Source organism: Scaptodrosophila lebanonensis, unplaced genomic scaffold, assembly GCF_003285725.1.
Source record: "Scaptodrosophila lebanonensis strain 11010-0011.00,11010-0021.00 unplaced genomic scaffold, SlebRS2 tig00000024-arrow-pilon, whole genome shotgun sequence".
NCBI lineage: Eukaryota > Metazoa > Arthropoda > Insecta > Diptera > Drosophilidae > Scaptodrosophila > Scaptodrosophila lebanonensis.
The window spans coordinates 20,231,782-20,247,457 of NW_022060538.1; the positions used below are offsets into that span (position 1 = coordinate 20,231,782).

The window sequence follows — 15,676 nt, forward strand, 5'->3', positions numbered from 1 at the left end:
TTAAAATGTATGTTTTTAAGGGCATGGGTACACTAGTTTTGTGCGAACACAGAACGAGGCGTGGCAGCCCCACAAAGTATACATATATATTCTTGATCAGGATGACAAGACGACTCGATATAGCCATGTCCGCCTGTCCGTCCGTCTGTATGAATGCAAGGATTTTGAATTTTTTTCTCTTTTGTGGAGTGAGTACAGAGTATTTAAGAGTGGAGCTCCTCGACTCTAGCATTTATTTCTGTTTTTTTTGTATGTTTGTTACCTCAGCACATTCGACTGGGTGAACCGATTTTTCCATTTAAAAGCTGGTGCTTCCCGAATGGTCCCATTTCCATTTGGACCACTTAAACGCCTCCTCCTTTAAGGAGTCTGGAGAGCACTATTTGGCACAGAAGAAAACAGACCTTGTAGGTATATGAGAATATATTTGTATGTATTTCGTTTAATGTCTGAATATTGCACAGTAAAATATGAAATGGTATTATGTATTGCACCTCGATATACTGCGAGCAGTGAAAAACCTAGATTCTTAAAGAAATGTACAATTCTTATATAACTAAAGACTTACATAGCGGGCTTACATAAGCTACCTACAACTAGGATGTAATTTCTTAACCGTAAATGGAGATTACGTTTCGCAAGATAATTAATCAAATTTGACCGTGAAATTGTAACATAATTTTCTTGGGAAACATAAGCTGCTAGGGGTAGTATGGTTTGCCAATTAAAAATGAAAAAAACGCCTCAAGCTGTAATTAATTTAACTATTATTTTAAATGTTTATGGTAAATATCCCAGCGAGTCCTCAAGGGAGTGGCCCACCACTCGCATGGATTGATAGCTACCCATGCGGCTTCGGCTGGCAGAGCTGGAAAAAGACAGGGCTGGTCCACTGGCCGATTTTTCCATCGCATTTAGCTTGTTAAGCAGATCATCGGCGCTGCACAACTTTTCGGAAGGAGAGCTATTTGTGCGAGCAGGCTCCGGTTTCGATTTGCTGCTACCAGCATCACTCCCGGCCGGAGGGCAGAGGCTCTTAATGTCTGTTGTCTGGCTCAACTTCATGTCGGCAAAGACCGCAGCTGCCTCCACGCTCTTCTTCACACTGAGTGCTTCATGCGGCTGCACGGGCTTGCTGTTGCCACCGATCGTAAATAATTCATAGTCCACACCGAGCTTTTCTGTTGTTCTCCGCGAAGTCGCATGCAAATTGCGTTGCTCAGAGTCCTTTAACAATTCTGCTCTCTGGCGGGCCTGAGTACGTTTGCAGTAACACTTGCTGGCACTAACGCAGCTATCGCTGTCACACGATGTGGTAGTGTCTCCGCGTGAATTAACCGAATCGTGCTCCAGTGTGCTGTTTGGCTCTTCCTCGACCATCGAGCAGTAGCATTTATCTTCCGACTTGCAGGAAATCAGGGAGTGACGATTGGGGGGAATACCTTGGGGCTTGCCAATGAGTTTGTGCGAGCTGCAGATATCCCGCTCGTTCTTATTCCGTAGTTTGTGGTTGGTATGAGTGGTCCTCAGACTGCAGTAGCAGCGGTCGGCTGAGACGCAGGTGCAGGTCTCGGAATCGTAGCTACACTCGGAGCACGAGACGTACCTGCGTTTGGGGATTTGTGCATAAAAACATGGCATCAACATGGAGAAATCAAACAACTCTCACCCGCTACTGCTGTTTCGGTTCAGGCCTTGAAGTGCATGTTCGTTGCGTACAACAGATACGTCGGAGCCGCTGGTCGCTGCGCGATTTCGTTGGTGCTGATGATGATGCTGTTGCTGCTGGTCAGGGCTTTGGCACGTCGTGGGTGGCCCAATTATGGGTTTGTCCTTGCGGCGGTTTGATTGCTCCTTGGATCGGGTGGACTTGGAGACTTTCCCACGACAAGAGCGAAACTGGCCCAGCTGAAAAACTTTCATAATGCTTTTCGTGCCGAAAAAGATGCTCCTCGATTTCTTCTGCAGAAGAGAGAGAGAGAGAACATTAGCACGGGTTTATATTATTATTAAAATTATTATTAGGATCATTATGACAAACTACTTCAGAAAAGCTTATTTCTTCTCATTTTCCCGTAACTTTGGTAAGTCTTGACAAATCCTGTTAGTGCTTTTGTGGTTCTATGACAAAGCAAGAATTTGATTCGCCTATCTACAATTCTGAGCTGCAAACCCGATGCAGATGAAGCGGCTATATATTAATTATTAATAATCTTAACTTATAATTAGAAAATTAAAAACGCTTATTCCATTCTTGTTGTTGGATCATTTTGTGACCTTGACCTACCTTAGGGCCATTTAAACTGGACTTGCGTTTCTGCTGTTTCTTCTTCTGCCGCCGCATAATGTTCTTGGAGCGTTGGAATAGCTCGTCTTGTGTTAGTGTAACCGCAAGCTTCAGCAAGAACTCCTTGTATATGGGTTTAAGGTCATTAAATGACATGCCATCCGCGTCGATAATTGCGTAGAGGATATCGTCTAAGGAATGCAGGTTCTCGTGCAGACGAAATTCATTAAACAGTTCGCTGAAACCAAGTGGGGAACTAGAAGTACAATTCAAACAACGATGCAAATCAACCCCAAACCTTCTAACCAAAAATGCAAACAGTGTGCTACAGCCGTACAGGCCAGGTCGGCATTGATCCTGGCCTGCACGATCTATGAGCAGTACTCACCCTCCACCACCGCCACCGCCTAACTTGCCCGAGTTGCGGCGGGCCGCTCGAGACTTGTACCGGGTCAGCCCGCCTGTGTTTAGGAAGCTTCCGGACCTAGGTATCGCCACACGTGTCAAAATGTCGCCATTGGATTCGTTGCGTAGGACGCCGTTTGCATCTCCATTCAGAGAATTGACCAGGCCATGCGACATGTATGCGCTGCCCGCTGGCTTCTTCGGGTGCTGATGGGCAGACTTTGCATGAGAATTGTAGCACATGCTCACGTGTCCATTGCTGCAGACGATGTTGTTCGACCGATTCGCATGAGTGCTGGCCTTGTAGCCCAATGGCAGTCCCAAAGCAGACATGGAGCCCGGCTTTGTGGTTGGAACTGGAGGAGCACGCCTCGATTTGTGAGATTTGCGTCGGCGCTCCTCTGTAGATGTCTCGGCAGCCTCGTTAATCACGTTGCTGTTACAGCTCAGGGAGCTGTTCGAAATCCGTTTCCTACGTGCGGAACGCGGTGCGGGTGCTGCTCCTATGATGCTGCCGCTGCTGCTCCGAAAGGAGCTATGTTGACCGCCCACGCTGGGTGCTATCTGAGATCGTGACAAATAGTTGGAACTAGTCATGGCAGAGCTGCTAGCAATGCTGATGCAACTGACGCCGTTTTGCTGACGTGGGGTTCGGCGTTTGGTGCTCCGGTGCGAACTTATGCTGACGTGAGCCATTAGGCTCTGATAAAGCGTTGCGGCGATTACGATGGCATCCTCGGTATTTTTGCAAATGAAGCCATGGCACTCTAATATCTTTGGCGTGCCAGTAGCTCTCATGACTACCGCAAAGATGGGTGCGTGCACGCTGAATTCTACGATCAACTGCTCTGCGGCACTGTAGTCAGATTAAAACATTGTTGTTAGCGATGGCCTTTAAAGTGATGAGCTGGTTTTACCTGAGCGGCTTGAAAAGTGCGGTCTTGTCTATATTATCTGGATCAGTGATGAGTGGAAGGAAGGCCGCTCCTCCATCTTCCTCGGAAATAACAAACTTTACTGCCGACCAAACGGCAATGTTGTGAAATGGAGTAATATGTGCCTCGTTGTCATCGTTTCCTGGCACACTGGTTAGCTTCACACGCAGCCCCGTGGTACAGATGTCCAAAAACCCAGAGCTTAGCTTCTAAGAAGGCATATATAAATAAGGATATATATATATATATAAGGATATTATTACACCCTGTACATTAAATGTATGTTTGCGGGAGGTAAAAAATTTAACAGGCAGAAGTAGACGTTGCAGACCTCAGAAAGCTCTGAGAGTCTCTGAGATCTTGCCGTTCATACGAACAGACGGACAGTCGGACAGATGGAAAGACAGCGCTTGATCGCGGCTCGCCTTGTCATGATGATCAAGCATATATGCCACTTCTTCTTCTTTTGCCTTTACATTTTTCACTTCCCGCAAACCTAATATACGTTAATTACATGTTAATTAATTATATGTTAATTACAAAATATTGGTGTCTAGTATTAAGCTTTTTCTATGTAGATTATGATGAGATAAATAAATTGTACACTTGACCATTTACCTTTTTCGTAATGTCATTTAAGTATAACTGCCTAAGGGGCTCTTGCAAACCCTGCAAACTGGTCACTTTGTCCTTCAAGGGGAGCGATCCAAGGCACGTAACCTCAAAGCTGCTGGTGGCGTCCTTAGCAACATCGGTAAAGAGCTGCTCTATTTGTGCTTGTACACTGTTAGTGATACGCTGCACATCCTTCTTCGCTGCTTCCGCCAACACTTTTGCCGACTCGTTTGACTCCTGCAGGAAACTGCTTAAGGAACAGTTTTTGTCTTCCGCAGTACTGGCAAGCTCACTCCGTCCGTACATGATGATGGAACGTGTACGGTGGGACCCGCGGGGATCATCAAGTCGATTGCTGCGCATTGATCTGATCGAAACAATATATATAGAACATTTTCATATAATTGTATGTAGCACAATCCTTATATCGACAAACTCAACTATTAACTAGACTGCAATCTTAATCTGAGCTTATTGTCTTTCACAACAAAAGTTCTTTCAGATGAAAGGTTTTCCTCATACTTATAGATACATGCTACGGGTATGTGTTAGCCTAAGCATCTGCCTACATCTATTTACTTTATCCTCTAAGTTTCTTGTTAAAAGTTTAACAATTGGCTTAAAAGGCCCAATTCACAATTTTCGAAATGATATTGTGAGAATAGTTTTATCTTTCATTGAAAGGGAATAATTTACAAAAGATATGCAAACAAGTTATAGATGTGTCTAAATTAAGTATTTAAAGAAAGAACATTTCTGTGCATTTTCTGTGCTTTTTTGTTTTGTTAGTTAGTTGCGAAAATATTGTTGTTATCATTGCGTTTTCCATCCCAATATAGTAATTAGTCGTCTACTGTTTTATGAATGCACAAACAGTCTCAATTTTTATCGTAGTACCCAAATTTCATACCATGATTTCATTTAAAATTCCAATATATGCGGATTGATGTAAAGTTCACTTTATCGGAACCAAAATCCCAAATCCATGAAAGACATCCCAAAAACATCACCAGCTCAATTGCTTCTATTTTTATTCTCCTTTTCAATTATTCTTTAATTTGCTTCTGCATATATGAACTAGCTTTTTGCAACTTACTTCTAACAACAATCAAAAAGCATATTTAAATAGCCGTTTCTAAGAACTTATGAAGTGGTCTAGAAGTTATTTTAACTTTAGAAATCTATGGACTTTTGGCTATTTTAGAATTGGAAATCCTTTTGTAGAGATGTTCTTCTAAGCGCGCCTGCTCACTAAAAAGAACCGGCAGTGGCCAGCTGTAGGCGAATGCAGCTTAGACTCTTCGGACGTTCCCAATTCAAGATATTTTCTGTACCGCTACATGACACAAATTTGAAAATGTTTCATTTGGAAGAACGCTGGCGCTGGAGCTGGTGTGGATATATTTTGAATGTGAATGAAGTGAAGTGGAGGGGTTTTCTTTTTTTTAATCAATTTGTTTACTCTCTGAATGTGTGTCAGATGTATTGATGAAACTTAATGAATAGAGGAGAAGCGCGCGGCCGGTATTTTGATGTTTATCTCTATTGTCTCTTTGGCTGTGCGCTTTGAATTTCAACGCCAGCACACATGTAGATACAGGTTTTTATTTATGAACTAACTGTATTTCCATTGCGTATGCAAATTGAAAACGGTACAATGATGCGGGGCCAATACCAAAGTTTTTTTTTACAGCTGTAGGTCCAGCGACAGCGGTGTAAATGATGATCAACCGGTCGGCAATTAAGTAAGAAGTCTTCATCTCATTTGAATCTCATGCAAATGAAGCTATGAGAACGAAAGTGTTTTTCATTTCTGTTAATTGGAAACATTTTCGAAAGCTGCACAACCAAAACTTTTACAAACCATGTTCGAGAACAAACGACGTTCCCAATGTTTGCAAAATATGCTGATGAGTCTTTAAAGCCTTAACAATTGGTGGAAAATCTAATTTATTTTTAACGACAATGAAATGTGCCATACTATAAGTATAATACTTTAAGACTATATAGCGCAGAAACAGATATGGCTATATCGATTAATCTCATCATATACATATGTATGTATGATTTTTTTTTTGAATCTGTGTAGTATAACAAATGGAGCCACTTCTGCGCATACCAATTAATTATTAATTACCAAACTAATTATACAAATTATTATATAAAAATCTGGATGGACCCTAAGAAAGTATATATTTTTTATAAATATATTTAAGTGGTTTTTCAATGTTTAATGCTGGATTTTTGATTTCTCCGTTGGCCAGAGAGAATTTATTTCTAGTCACTAATTTGCATTTTTTAAATTTTAACTTTACATATTTTTAATTCCCTCTAGAAGGAATGTAACCCCCACTTTACTTGACTAACGATTTTTATGAAAAAGACTTGTGATCAGTGAAAATAATATTGTAAATATATGATATCACATCTGATTGTTAGTCATTTTAATCGAAAGCAGCCTTAATTCTTGAGACACAAAATTGATATACATATGAAATTTCTTTTTTGTAGAGTGGTCTATCTTTTGGCTTAAATTGATATTGGGTTAATTGGAAGTTCGCCACTATGTTGAAAGTTATTTTAAAAATCATATTGTCACACAATTAAAAAAACACTTAATTTTGTATCGATAGTACTCACCTGGAATCGTCAAACATCAGATCGATTTTGAGCTTATAGATTGAATTGCGACTTACACTCGAATTTATTTCGAGCTGATCGCCGTCCATGAGTCGAAAGCCTGACGAATTGCTGCTAACCGGCTTGCGCGGACGCAGGGAATTCATTTTTGGAACTGCCACAACCGATTGAGAATCCACCTTACTGGTGACCATCGTCTCGTCGATGCGAGTCTTTAGCATTCACAATACGGTGCTGTTATTTGCTTTCCTCGTTCGCTGGTTTGTTTGTTTGTTTGATTCTTTGTTTTTGTAATATGTTTGCAGTACGTTTATGTGTCTGCTCAGTTATTGGCGAGTGTCTGTGTTCAATTTGTGTGCAATTAGCAGTAAATGTTAATCAATATTGCATACTGCACGTTAATTATTAACATGTTTGAGAAATATTTCATTTCGATTCACTAAAAAAAGCACATCTCCATTTGCATTTGCATTTGCTTTATTTTAACACCTAACTTTTACATTCGAGTATGGCAGCATTACGAGTAGAGTAGAGGTGTGGGTGACTCCGAGTGGTGGTTGCATGACGTGTTGGCTATTCGCGCTACCTCATTAATTCGCTACAAGCAAAACCGAAAACAAAAGGAAACAACCAGATTAAAATCAGTTAACTTATAGTGTTTAGCGGGTTTCTCAAGGAAAATTCGTGGCGCGTTTAATCTGAAGCCGTTTGCAAAATTTAATATCGTATATAGCACTTTTTTATATACATACTATACATACATATGTATGCATTTATTTTGGTGAAAAAATATATACATACATAACTATTGACTATTGGCTAAAACGCACAAAACATAGGCATGCAGTCACACATAAATAGTTGCAGTTAAATGTACATATGTAGTATATATATATATATAAGTATGTACATAGTCGAATGTACATACAAATATGCAGCATAGGTAGACGCATAGAGAGCAACGGTGCGCGAGCGCGTTAATTTGTAGCTGTGACGCGGCTGCATCCATTAGATACTTTCACTATAGAGATATTGCCGCAATTAGCAAATGCTGTTTGCCAACAAAATGAATACCAACTCAAAAACACCAACAAATGGAGCCGATTGTTTCTTATGCCAGCAGCTTGAAAGAGCATTGGCATTGGCGTTGCCCGCAAGCGTAGCGCCTGCGAGTGGTTGATTTGATTGCACTTTGAGCTTCAAATTCACAAAACTCTATGTTGCACTATTGTACATACATATGTATGTACATATGTATATACTTGTAGTATGTATTTCATAATTCGAAACTACTCGTCTGCTTACATCAACAAATTGCTCTGTTGTGCTCTGTATCGATTGCCGCTGCTGCGATGTGCCAGCCGTGAACGCGTACAATGAAATGTCGATGCCGATGCGCATCAAAATAAAACGGCGCTGAAGTTCAAACTCTGCTTCGGAGAGCAGCCGACCAGAGCGAAAGAGAGACCAAAACGCATAAGAAGCTCAACAGGCCGATTAGAAATGAGCGTGTGGCGGAGACCACCCGAAGAAATGACCAACGGGGCAGCGAGCGCAGTCTGTTGCCTAAATAGGTGAATGTGAATGAATAACTCGCCAGTTGTTAGACAGGCTTGCCATTTGCTATGCCGTGTTGCTTCTTCTCTTATGTATCTGCCCGTGTCTGCATCATCTCTGGCGTAAGTAAGCAGCAGCAGATAATGGGCAAGTGTACACCTATCATCTGGAATGGACGCCTCAACTCACACAAGCAACACTAACAACAGCACCTCCATTGAGCGGCTGTTGTGGCTCTGGCTTATGCGAACTAACGAGATCGCTTGCTTTTCAACACCAACAATAATCACTTACCCAATGCCCAACGATGGTGGCTGCTGCTATTATCAGTCAATGTGGGTTTTGTCCGTTTAGCCAGCTCCACTAACCGCCAACATTGAGCATTTGCATACGCATGTGTGAATGATCGAATATTTTGCGCAATGGTTTTGTGCAATGTCCGAAATGTTGCTTCTGACGCGCACCTTCACCATGTCAATCGCAGTAATACATATACATACTATCTACCAAAAACCTTAAAAGTAGCATAAAATAAATTTGTACATGTTTCAAAACATAATTTCCACTTATTCTCTTGCTTTACAGTTGCATGAGAATGTTGTTATACAGGTCTTATCTAAGTAGATCGTATACTAAATTCAAATAAAGATGCTGTTCAACATGCTTCTTCGCAGATAAGAATTGACATGTTTTCTGAACTTAAGAACGATTTATTTAAGTATACAACTCTGCCTTGCAGTGCACCAAAAATCAATAAAGGTGACATATTGAAAATCATTTTAGAATTCATTACGAATGTTAAAATGTTCACATATAGGGTGTCTACTACGACGTTTATAGTTGCACTAATTTAGCACAAGCTTTCATCGCTTTTCTGTTGATTCATAAGATAATTTTTAAAAAGTGACAATTCATTGAAACTAGGTTAAATCGAAAAAAGAGTATTGTATAGCCGCATCTTATGATTTTGTTTGCAACAGCGTCAAGGTTTGATATTTTAAGTTTTGTTTTTAAAAAACTTTAAAATATAATCTAACATTTGATGCAATTGGATAAAAAATGGGAGAAAAAAATAAAAATAAATGTGTGAAGTGCTTCAGAATATTATCTATTGTTTATGTCTTATCTTGTGTGAATATTTGATATTTGGAGTATAGTAGGTGGGCAGCAAATTATTCGCATCCAATGTTATTTGTTTTACAAATAGCACAATTTGTACTTTCTCTTTACAATTTTGTTTGCATGGTTTTTCCTTCTTCTTCTTCTTTATTTTTAATGTTTTACGCTGCGGAGCAGTAATATGGTCATAAATACTATATATTCGAGTACCAGTATATGTGCAGAGAAATAAGTTGAATGTTTTTACTGTACACTCAAAACATTTCTATTAACATTTCGGTCTATTTTTGTAAGAAAATATAATTGCTCCTTCATTGATTGGGTGTATAAATTATACGATTTTGATCCAAACGCCCGTTGCTGCACAGCACTGAATTTACAAATCAATTAATAAATAAAAATAATAAAAAGACAAGAGTTCTTTATAGTGAGTTCTTTTTTGAGTGTATGCCGAAAAAGTTGTTGTTCATAAAATGTATGTAAATTGTGGAATTTTTTAATTCGTTTGTGTAATTATACTCCAAGCGCGTAAAAGGTAAACTAGACTTATATGTTCTATCCGGTGCAGAATATTTTTGGCCAAAATGCAATTTTCCTGAAACGGTAAGTTGTTTCTAAATGATTTGTAATGGACTTTTAGGACATATTTTTTCTGCTATGTTCTTCCAATTATCAAGTGTTATTCCAACGAAATACTTAGTTCAGCAGATCCATGGGATGGTAATCAATGGTAATTAATGAGGTTATGCCAGTTGTGGATAAGTGTACTAAGGTACATGTATATTCATATGAAGAGCTCAAACTTTGAGCCGAACATTATAAATTCTATGATATCCATTTAGCTCGTACTATGTGGTGTGTTTCCAACAGAAAAAGAAATATGGACATGTTGTCGAACAATGCCCCATAAGGTAGGCACCACGCCGTAGAAAATGAATTACAAAGAAGAAATTGCTCAAAAGAGCGTGACGGCGCGCTGCTCATGAACTTTGCGTTATAAATGGCCAAGACATTTGCATACTGGTACTCGTAAATGTGCACCTACCCAGTACCCAGTCATTTGGCCGACGCGGTGCTTTACGATATGCTATTTGGCCCTCTCAGATATTTTCAAGCTCTGCGTACTTACGCAGACGCAGTTGAATTCTTTGGTTTGTGAAAAGTTTTTATTGCGATAACTGCGAATAAAAGACATTTTTGGTTTTTTGTAATTAAGTAAAAGTAGCTGTAAATTGGAATTTTCTTATTTCGTTTCTATGTCGACTTTCATTTATCGCGGGCAGTTGGGTCCGAATGACGCGTAAATTTGGGTTAAAGAAGCTCCTCAGCTTATCGTAGTCAGACATTAACATCAAAATATTGCTGGTTAGAACTGTGCCGCAATTTGAAGCACTACTCTCTTGGATCGAAACTAATAATTGAGGCTTCGACATTATAGCGATAAAGTTATAAATAAATAAATATATCTGCTCAATTAGTTTAGCATTAAAAAGCAATTAAAGTCTGATGGAAGGGGAATACAGGCAATTTAAACATGACGATAGCCCGTGCTATAAAAATGAATTCAAATCGCAATCTCAGTCCAAGTCATTTCAAATCTGCAAAGTAAACGTGAATATGGTAGTCGCGTATCTCTGGTTAATAAGGTAATCAGCGCGTTCTTACAACTATACTAAGAATCAATTTATAGCAGTAAATTGCTGCTAAATGAAATGTTCATGCGTATTCTTGTAAATGTGTGCATATGTACATACATACATATGTATATGTATCTATGAACACATGTGTACACAGCTCAGGAATTACGGCTGTGACCCACCTTTGGAACTGGAAATAAGCCAGCGGCCATTGAATGAGCGGCCGCTGCGAGTGGCTTTGCCAAGAAACTGCGAATCGATGCACCAGTTTCTGAACCATGGACCTGTCACGCAGCCACATTGAGGAGAAAATAATTGCAAGAAATGTCTAGATTGCTCCTGAAAGACGCGCGGACAACAGACAACAACACAACGGTCGGCAGTGAGGCGAGGAGTGAGGAAGGACAAACGAGTTTATCTGCGAAATAACTTGAATTGTTATTAGTAGCGCTCTGAGATCAATCCAAATAGGTCGAAGAACAAGAAGGCGAAGAAGTCCCGCTAGTCGAATGGGTTTCATGTTTGTGTCTACGATAAAAGATGTGCTCCTTTTCTAATACATCAACTATATATATACATATGTATGTATGTACATACATCGATAAGCGGTACTTTGTAATGACAACGAAGAAAAAGCTTTGTACAAACGTCAAACAAAATTATAATTGCAAAACGCGCTGGAATACAAAAAAAAAACTTCTTCTGCGGAAATAAATCAATGACGAAATCTTTAAATGCATATTTGCAATAATTACTTTATAATAATTTTTTGGGCTTAGAAATTTCACTTTGCATACACTTGACATAAGAATTGGTTCTGTGCCTTAAGATTAAACAAGATAGAATGCTAAAATATCAGAAAGATAAGAAGAAGAAGCGCCAACTCGATGATTCAGTTTGTGGGCGTGGCAATGGACTAAAATAGTTTCGCTAATAAATAGCCGATTTGAATGAAATTTGAAAAAGGGTAGATATGTATGTACATATATACAATATTGACAAAATAAACTAAGGAGAGTCAATATTTATCTATTAATGTTTATCTTTTGACATCTTTAGATCAATTTTTCTGGTCATGTTGATACCCATTTTGCCCTTGGCTATAGGGTATGACAAGTTGTATACCGGTAAAAAGCAATTTTGTGAATGTACAGGTGTATGTAGTATTCAGAGACTTACAGATTTGAATAAAGTTGACCTCTACCGGCATTTATGCGTTTATGGTGTTTTTAAATTCCAAAAGTTCTCGTTTGAATCCGTGTCCAACAAAATTTGAAATGTCAATAGTGAACCATTCGATCAAAAGTTGTAAGCAATTATACAAATTTGTGTGTTGTTGTGATACAAAAATATTTGTGGGTTGTGTGTTTGTTTTATTCGATTTCGTTTGAATAAATTATGTGCTATTATACATTAAAAGAAGACCAGATTTTGGTATACGACTGTTACCGCTATGTTACGGTACGGCCAGGGCAAACCCAGAGTTTATAGACATATATTTCGTTGGAAAGGTCTCGAAACAGGCTTTCTCCGTTTTCATCACTGAATGTTTGCATACTGGGAATGAAATACTTCTATATGTATATATTTTCCAATCTGGCAGCCCAATACATAGTAAGGGCACCAAATCGACTTGGCAATTTCAGCACCACATGGAGGGACGTCCGGGAAGCCCAAAATGTATAAACACTCACTGAGAAAAACATCGCCAAAATTCGTTAAATGGTTCTGACCGACCGGCGAATGAAACTAAAATAGATAGCTGTGATTACCAAGATATCTAAGGACTGCCTTTGCCATATTTTGAACAAGGAATTGGACATGACATTTTTAATCCCTCGTACAACTGCCTTGATTTGCAGTAAATGTATAGTCCTTAATTATATAATTTCAATTTTAAATGCAAAAGAAGATCCTTACAATGTTCTATAATTTATGTATATTAGTTTTTGTCTCTGTTAAATGTAAATTGGTTAACTGGTCGTTTATAGGGAGTATTTCAATATTTTTGCTGATGATGAATGTTTTGGCGCTGTTTATGTTCTTATTTATTTCCAGTCATTAATATGATTTTTGAACAGCATATAATGTTTATTCTACTTACTTATATATTAAATAATTAAGTATACGATTCGTTAACAATTCACACTTTGCGTGCAGTACAAACAAATTGTAAATAAATTTACATAAACAAACATCACCATCGCTGCTTAAAAATTAATCATTACCTGCTCATCTGCATTATCTTATGACTTTCTAGCATCCGTGTTTCGCCACACATAATCGGTAAATTTAATTTATAGAACGAAACTTTCTATCCCGTTTCAATAAACATGAACCTACAATTTCTAAACGGTATCCACTCTTTTCTAAATAAAACGACCATTTCTTTTGCCAGTCAGCGAACACAATAGCACTTTCATTTCGTTAGAAGACTTGCCCAATAGTTCATTTGCATTTTCCCGCAGAAGACCAACCTAACCGAGTGAAGCCAATAACAAGACTAACCGCCGAAAAGTAAATTGCCGGCCTCGACTACAGTAGCTGCGATCGAGCTCCAGCATCGCAACGAGTTTTCCGACTCTGGTAGCGCAATAATACTCGTAGCTGCATACATACATATGTACATATGTATGCACCTCTCGGATATCAGTTGCAGTCTGACATGGGTTTAACAGAGATTGTGACTTGTAATGTCTCATACTTTTAATTATTGTTAATACTGGCACTAGTTGCTAATCACAACTATGTGCACACAAACGTACAGGGATCACAACAAATTTTCCAAATCTGACATAACTGTGTATGTTTAAGTCCAACATAAACCTTTCTTTATATATTTCGCTGACTGCAATATTTATCAATTTGCATGCTATATTTATTATTATATATGCCTACACTAAATCGAATTCTTGGCCAACTCTTTTGCAAATTTATATGTGCACCGTTACTATTCTTGCTTTACTTTCCCAGTTTTGGCTTTGACTTTGGCTTGACTTTGGCTCAACATCTCATGCTGAAGCTGCCAATTTCTTGCGTTGCATTGAAATGAAAAACGGGTTTGCCTTGCGCTATTGACTAAAATGGGTCAAATTTTAGAATGCAACTTCCAGAATCATGACCGCGATCTCCTAAACGACGCTGTAGTTTGGCGAGTTCTTCTGCTTTTTTTCTCTCGATACGTGAAATTGGGTTAACGGAATAATCATAAAGTTGGTCTTGGACGCCGCGGCTGGACAACCGTATAGTTGATTGTAAGGTGGTGGGGGGAGTGTGCTATAAAGCTTTTAGTGAGCGCTTGATGCATCGATTTGGGTCGATTCCATTAATTTTTCCATGTCCAGGGAGCCAGCCATTCTTCATGAGCCTGGCCCACTTAATTCCGGATGAATATTTCGGCCAACAAACTATATTTACAACAACAGAAATATAAGTTAAATGTATAGTATACGTTATGTACATATGTATATGGAATATAATGTACCATTCAAAATTGATCGCTTCATCAATACTAATAAACCAATTTGCACGACTATATATTATTGACAGGTAATTGTTTTCGTGCGCTGCGCCTAAGGTTGTTCTGCTGTCAATAATTTATTAATAAACAACTTCCGAATCTGGTTTTTTATATACCACAAATCACTTAAAAGCTTTCAACCCGTCTGTAGTATTTTTTATAGTATTTTTTACTTAAACAGCGAAGGCATGCACCAGCGGTTGTTGTTACACTAGCCGTTGCACACACCCGGGTTATTAAATAGACTACATATTATCAACACGAGAGCGGGCGTTGCGTTTAAAAGCTTTTACTGCCCATGTACGAGTAGGTAAGAAACAAACATAACGAGTAGAATGCACGTAGCGTGTCCATCTTGACTTTTATACCATATGCATATATACAAATACTGGGCCTAATAATTAATTAAATGTACTAAGTATATCCGAATTTTTGGCACATTTCTTATAGTACATATATTAAAAATTCAATTAATCAGATAAAGGTTATAACACAAACAGTATCAGCTGCTGCCAGAGCATAGGCGGAGACTACAGCTGTGGCTATAACTTACTTAAAAATTGAGCTATTAGGACAAAACTTGGTATACATACATATGTCTTATGTAGATCAAGAATATATACATACTTATGTATATTTTGCGGGGTTGACCACGCCTTCTCCTGCCCAAAATTAAAGCAAACTTGCATGATTTTCAAACAAAAAGAAAATGTTTATTATACTCTGTACTCCAAGGATAAAAGGGTATATTAGTTTTGTAAGAGTGTGTGTAACTCAGAAGGAGGCGTGGCAAACTCCTAAAAGTATATATATATATTCTTGAACAGTATGCCAATACGAGTGGATATGTTAGTACGTCTGTATGAACGCAAGCATCACAGAAAGTATAATTTTGTGGATTCATGTTGCAATTCATTTGTATACCCTGTATTTAAAGGGTACTATAATGCGGCCTACTAGT

The 15,676-nt window shown here is 38.7% G+C and overlaps 1 protein-coding gene across 1 annotated transcript; it reads right to left on the reverse strand.

Moving 5' to 3' along the window:
- Window positions 1-668: 668 nt before the first annotated feature.
- On the reverse strand, window positions 669-7,129 carry LOC115620988. Its single transcript, XM_030514508.1, has 7 exons — window positions 6,883-7,129; window positions 4,246-4,609; window positions 3,610-3,836; window positions 2,676-3,548; window positions 2,288-2,543; window positions 1,670-1,962; window positions 669-1,606 (listed from the first exon to the last, which is right to left on the reverse strand). The coding sequence occupies exons 1-7, from the start codon at window positions 7,101-7,103 to the stop codon at window positions 781-783; spliced, it is 3,060 nt and encodes a 1,019-aa protein (XP_030370368.1). The 5' UTR covers window positions 7,104-7,129; the 3' UTR covers window positions 669-780.
- Window positions 7,130-15,676: the final 8,547 nt, after the last annotated feature.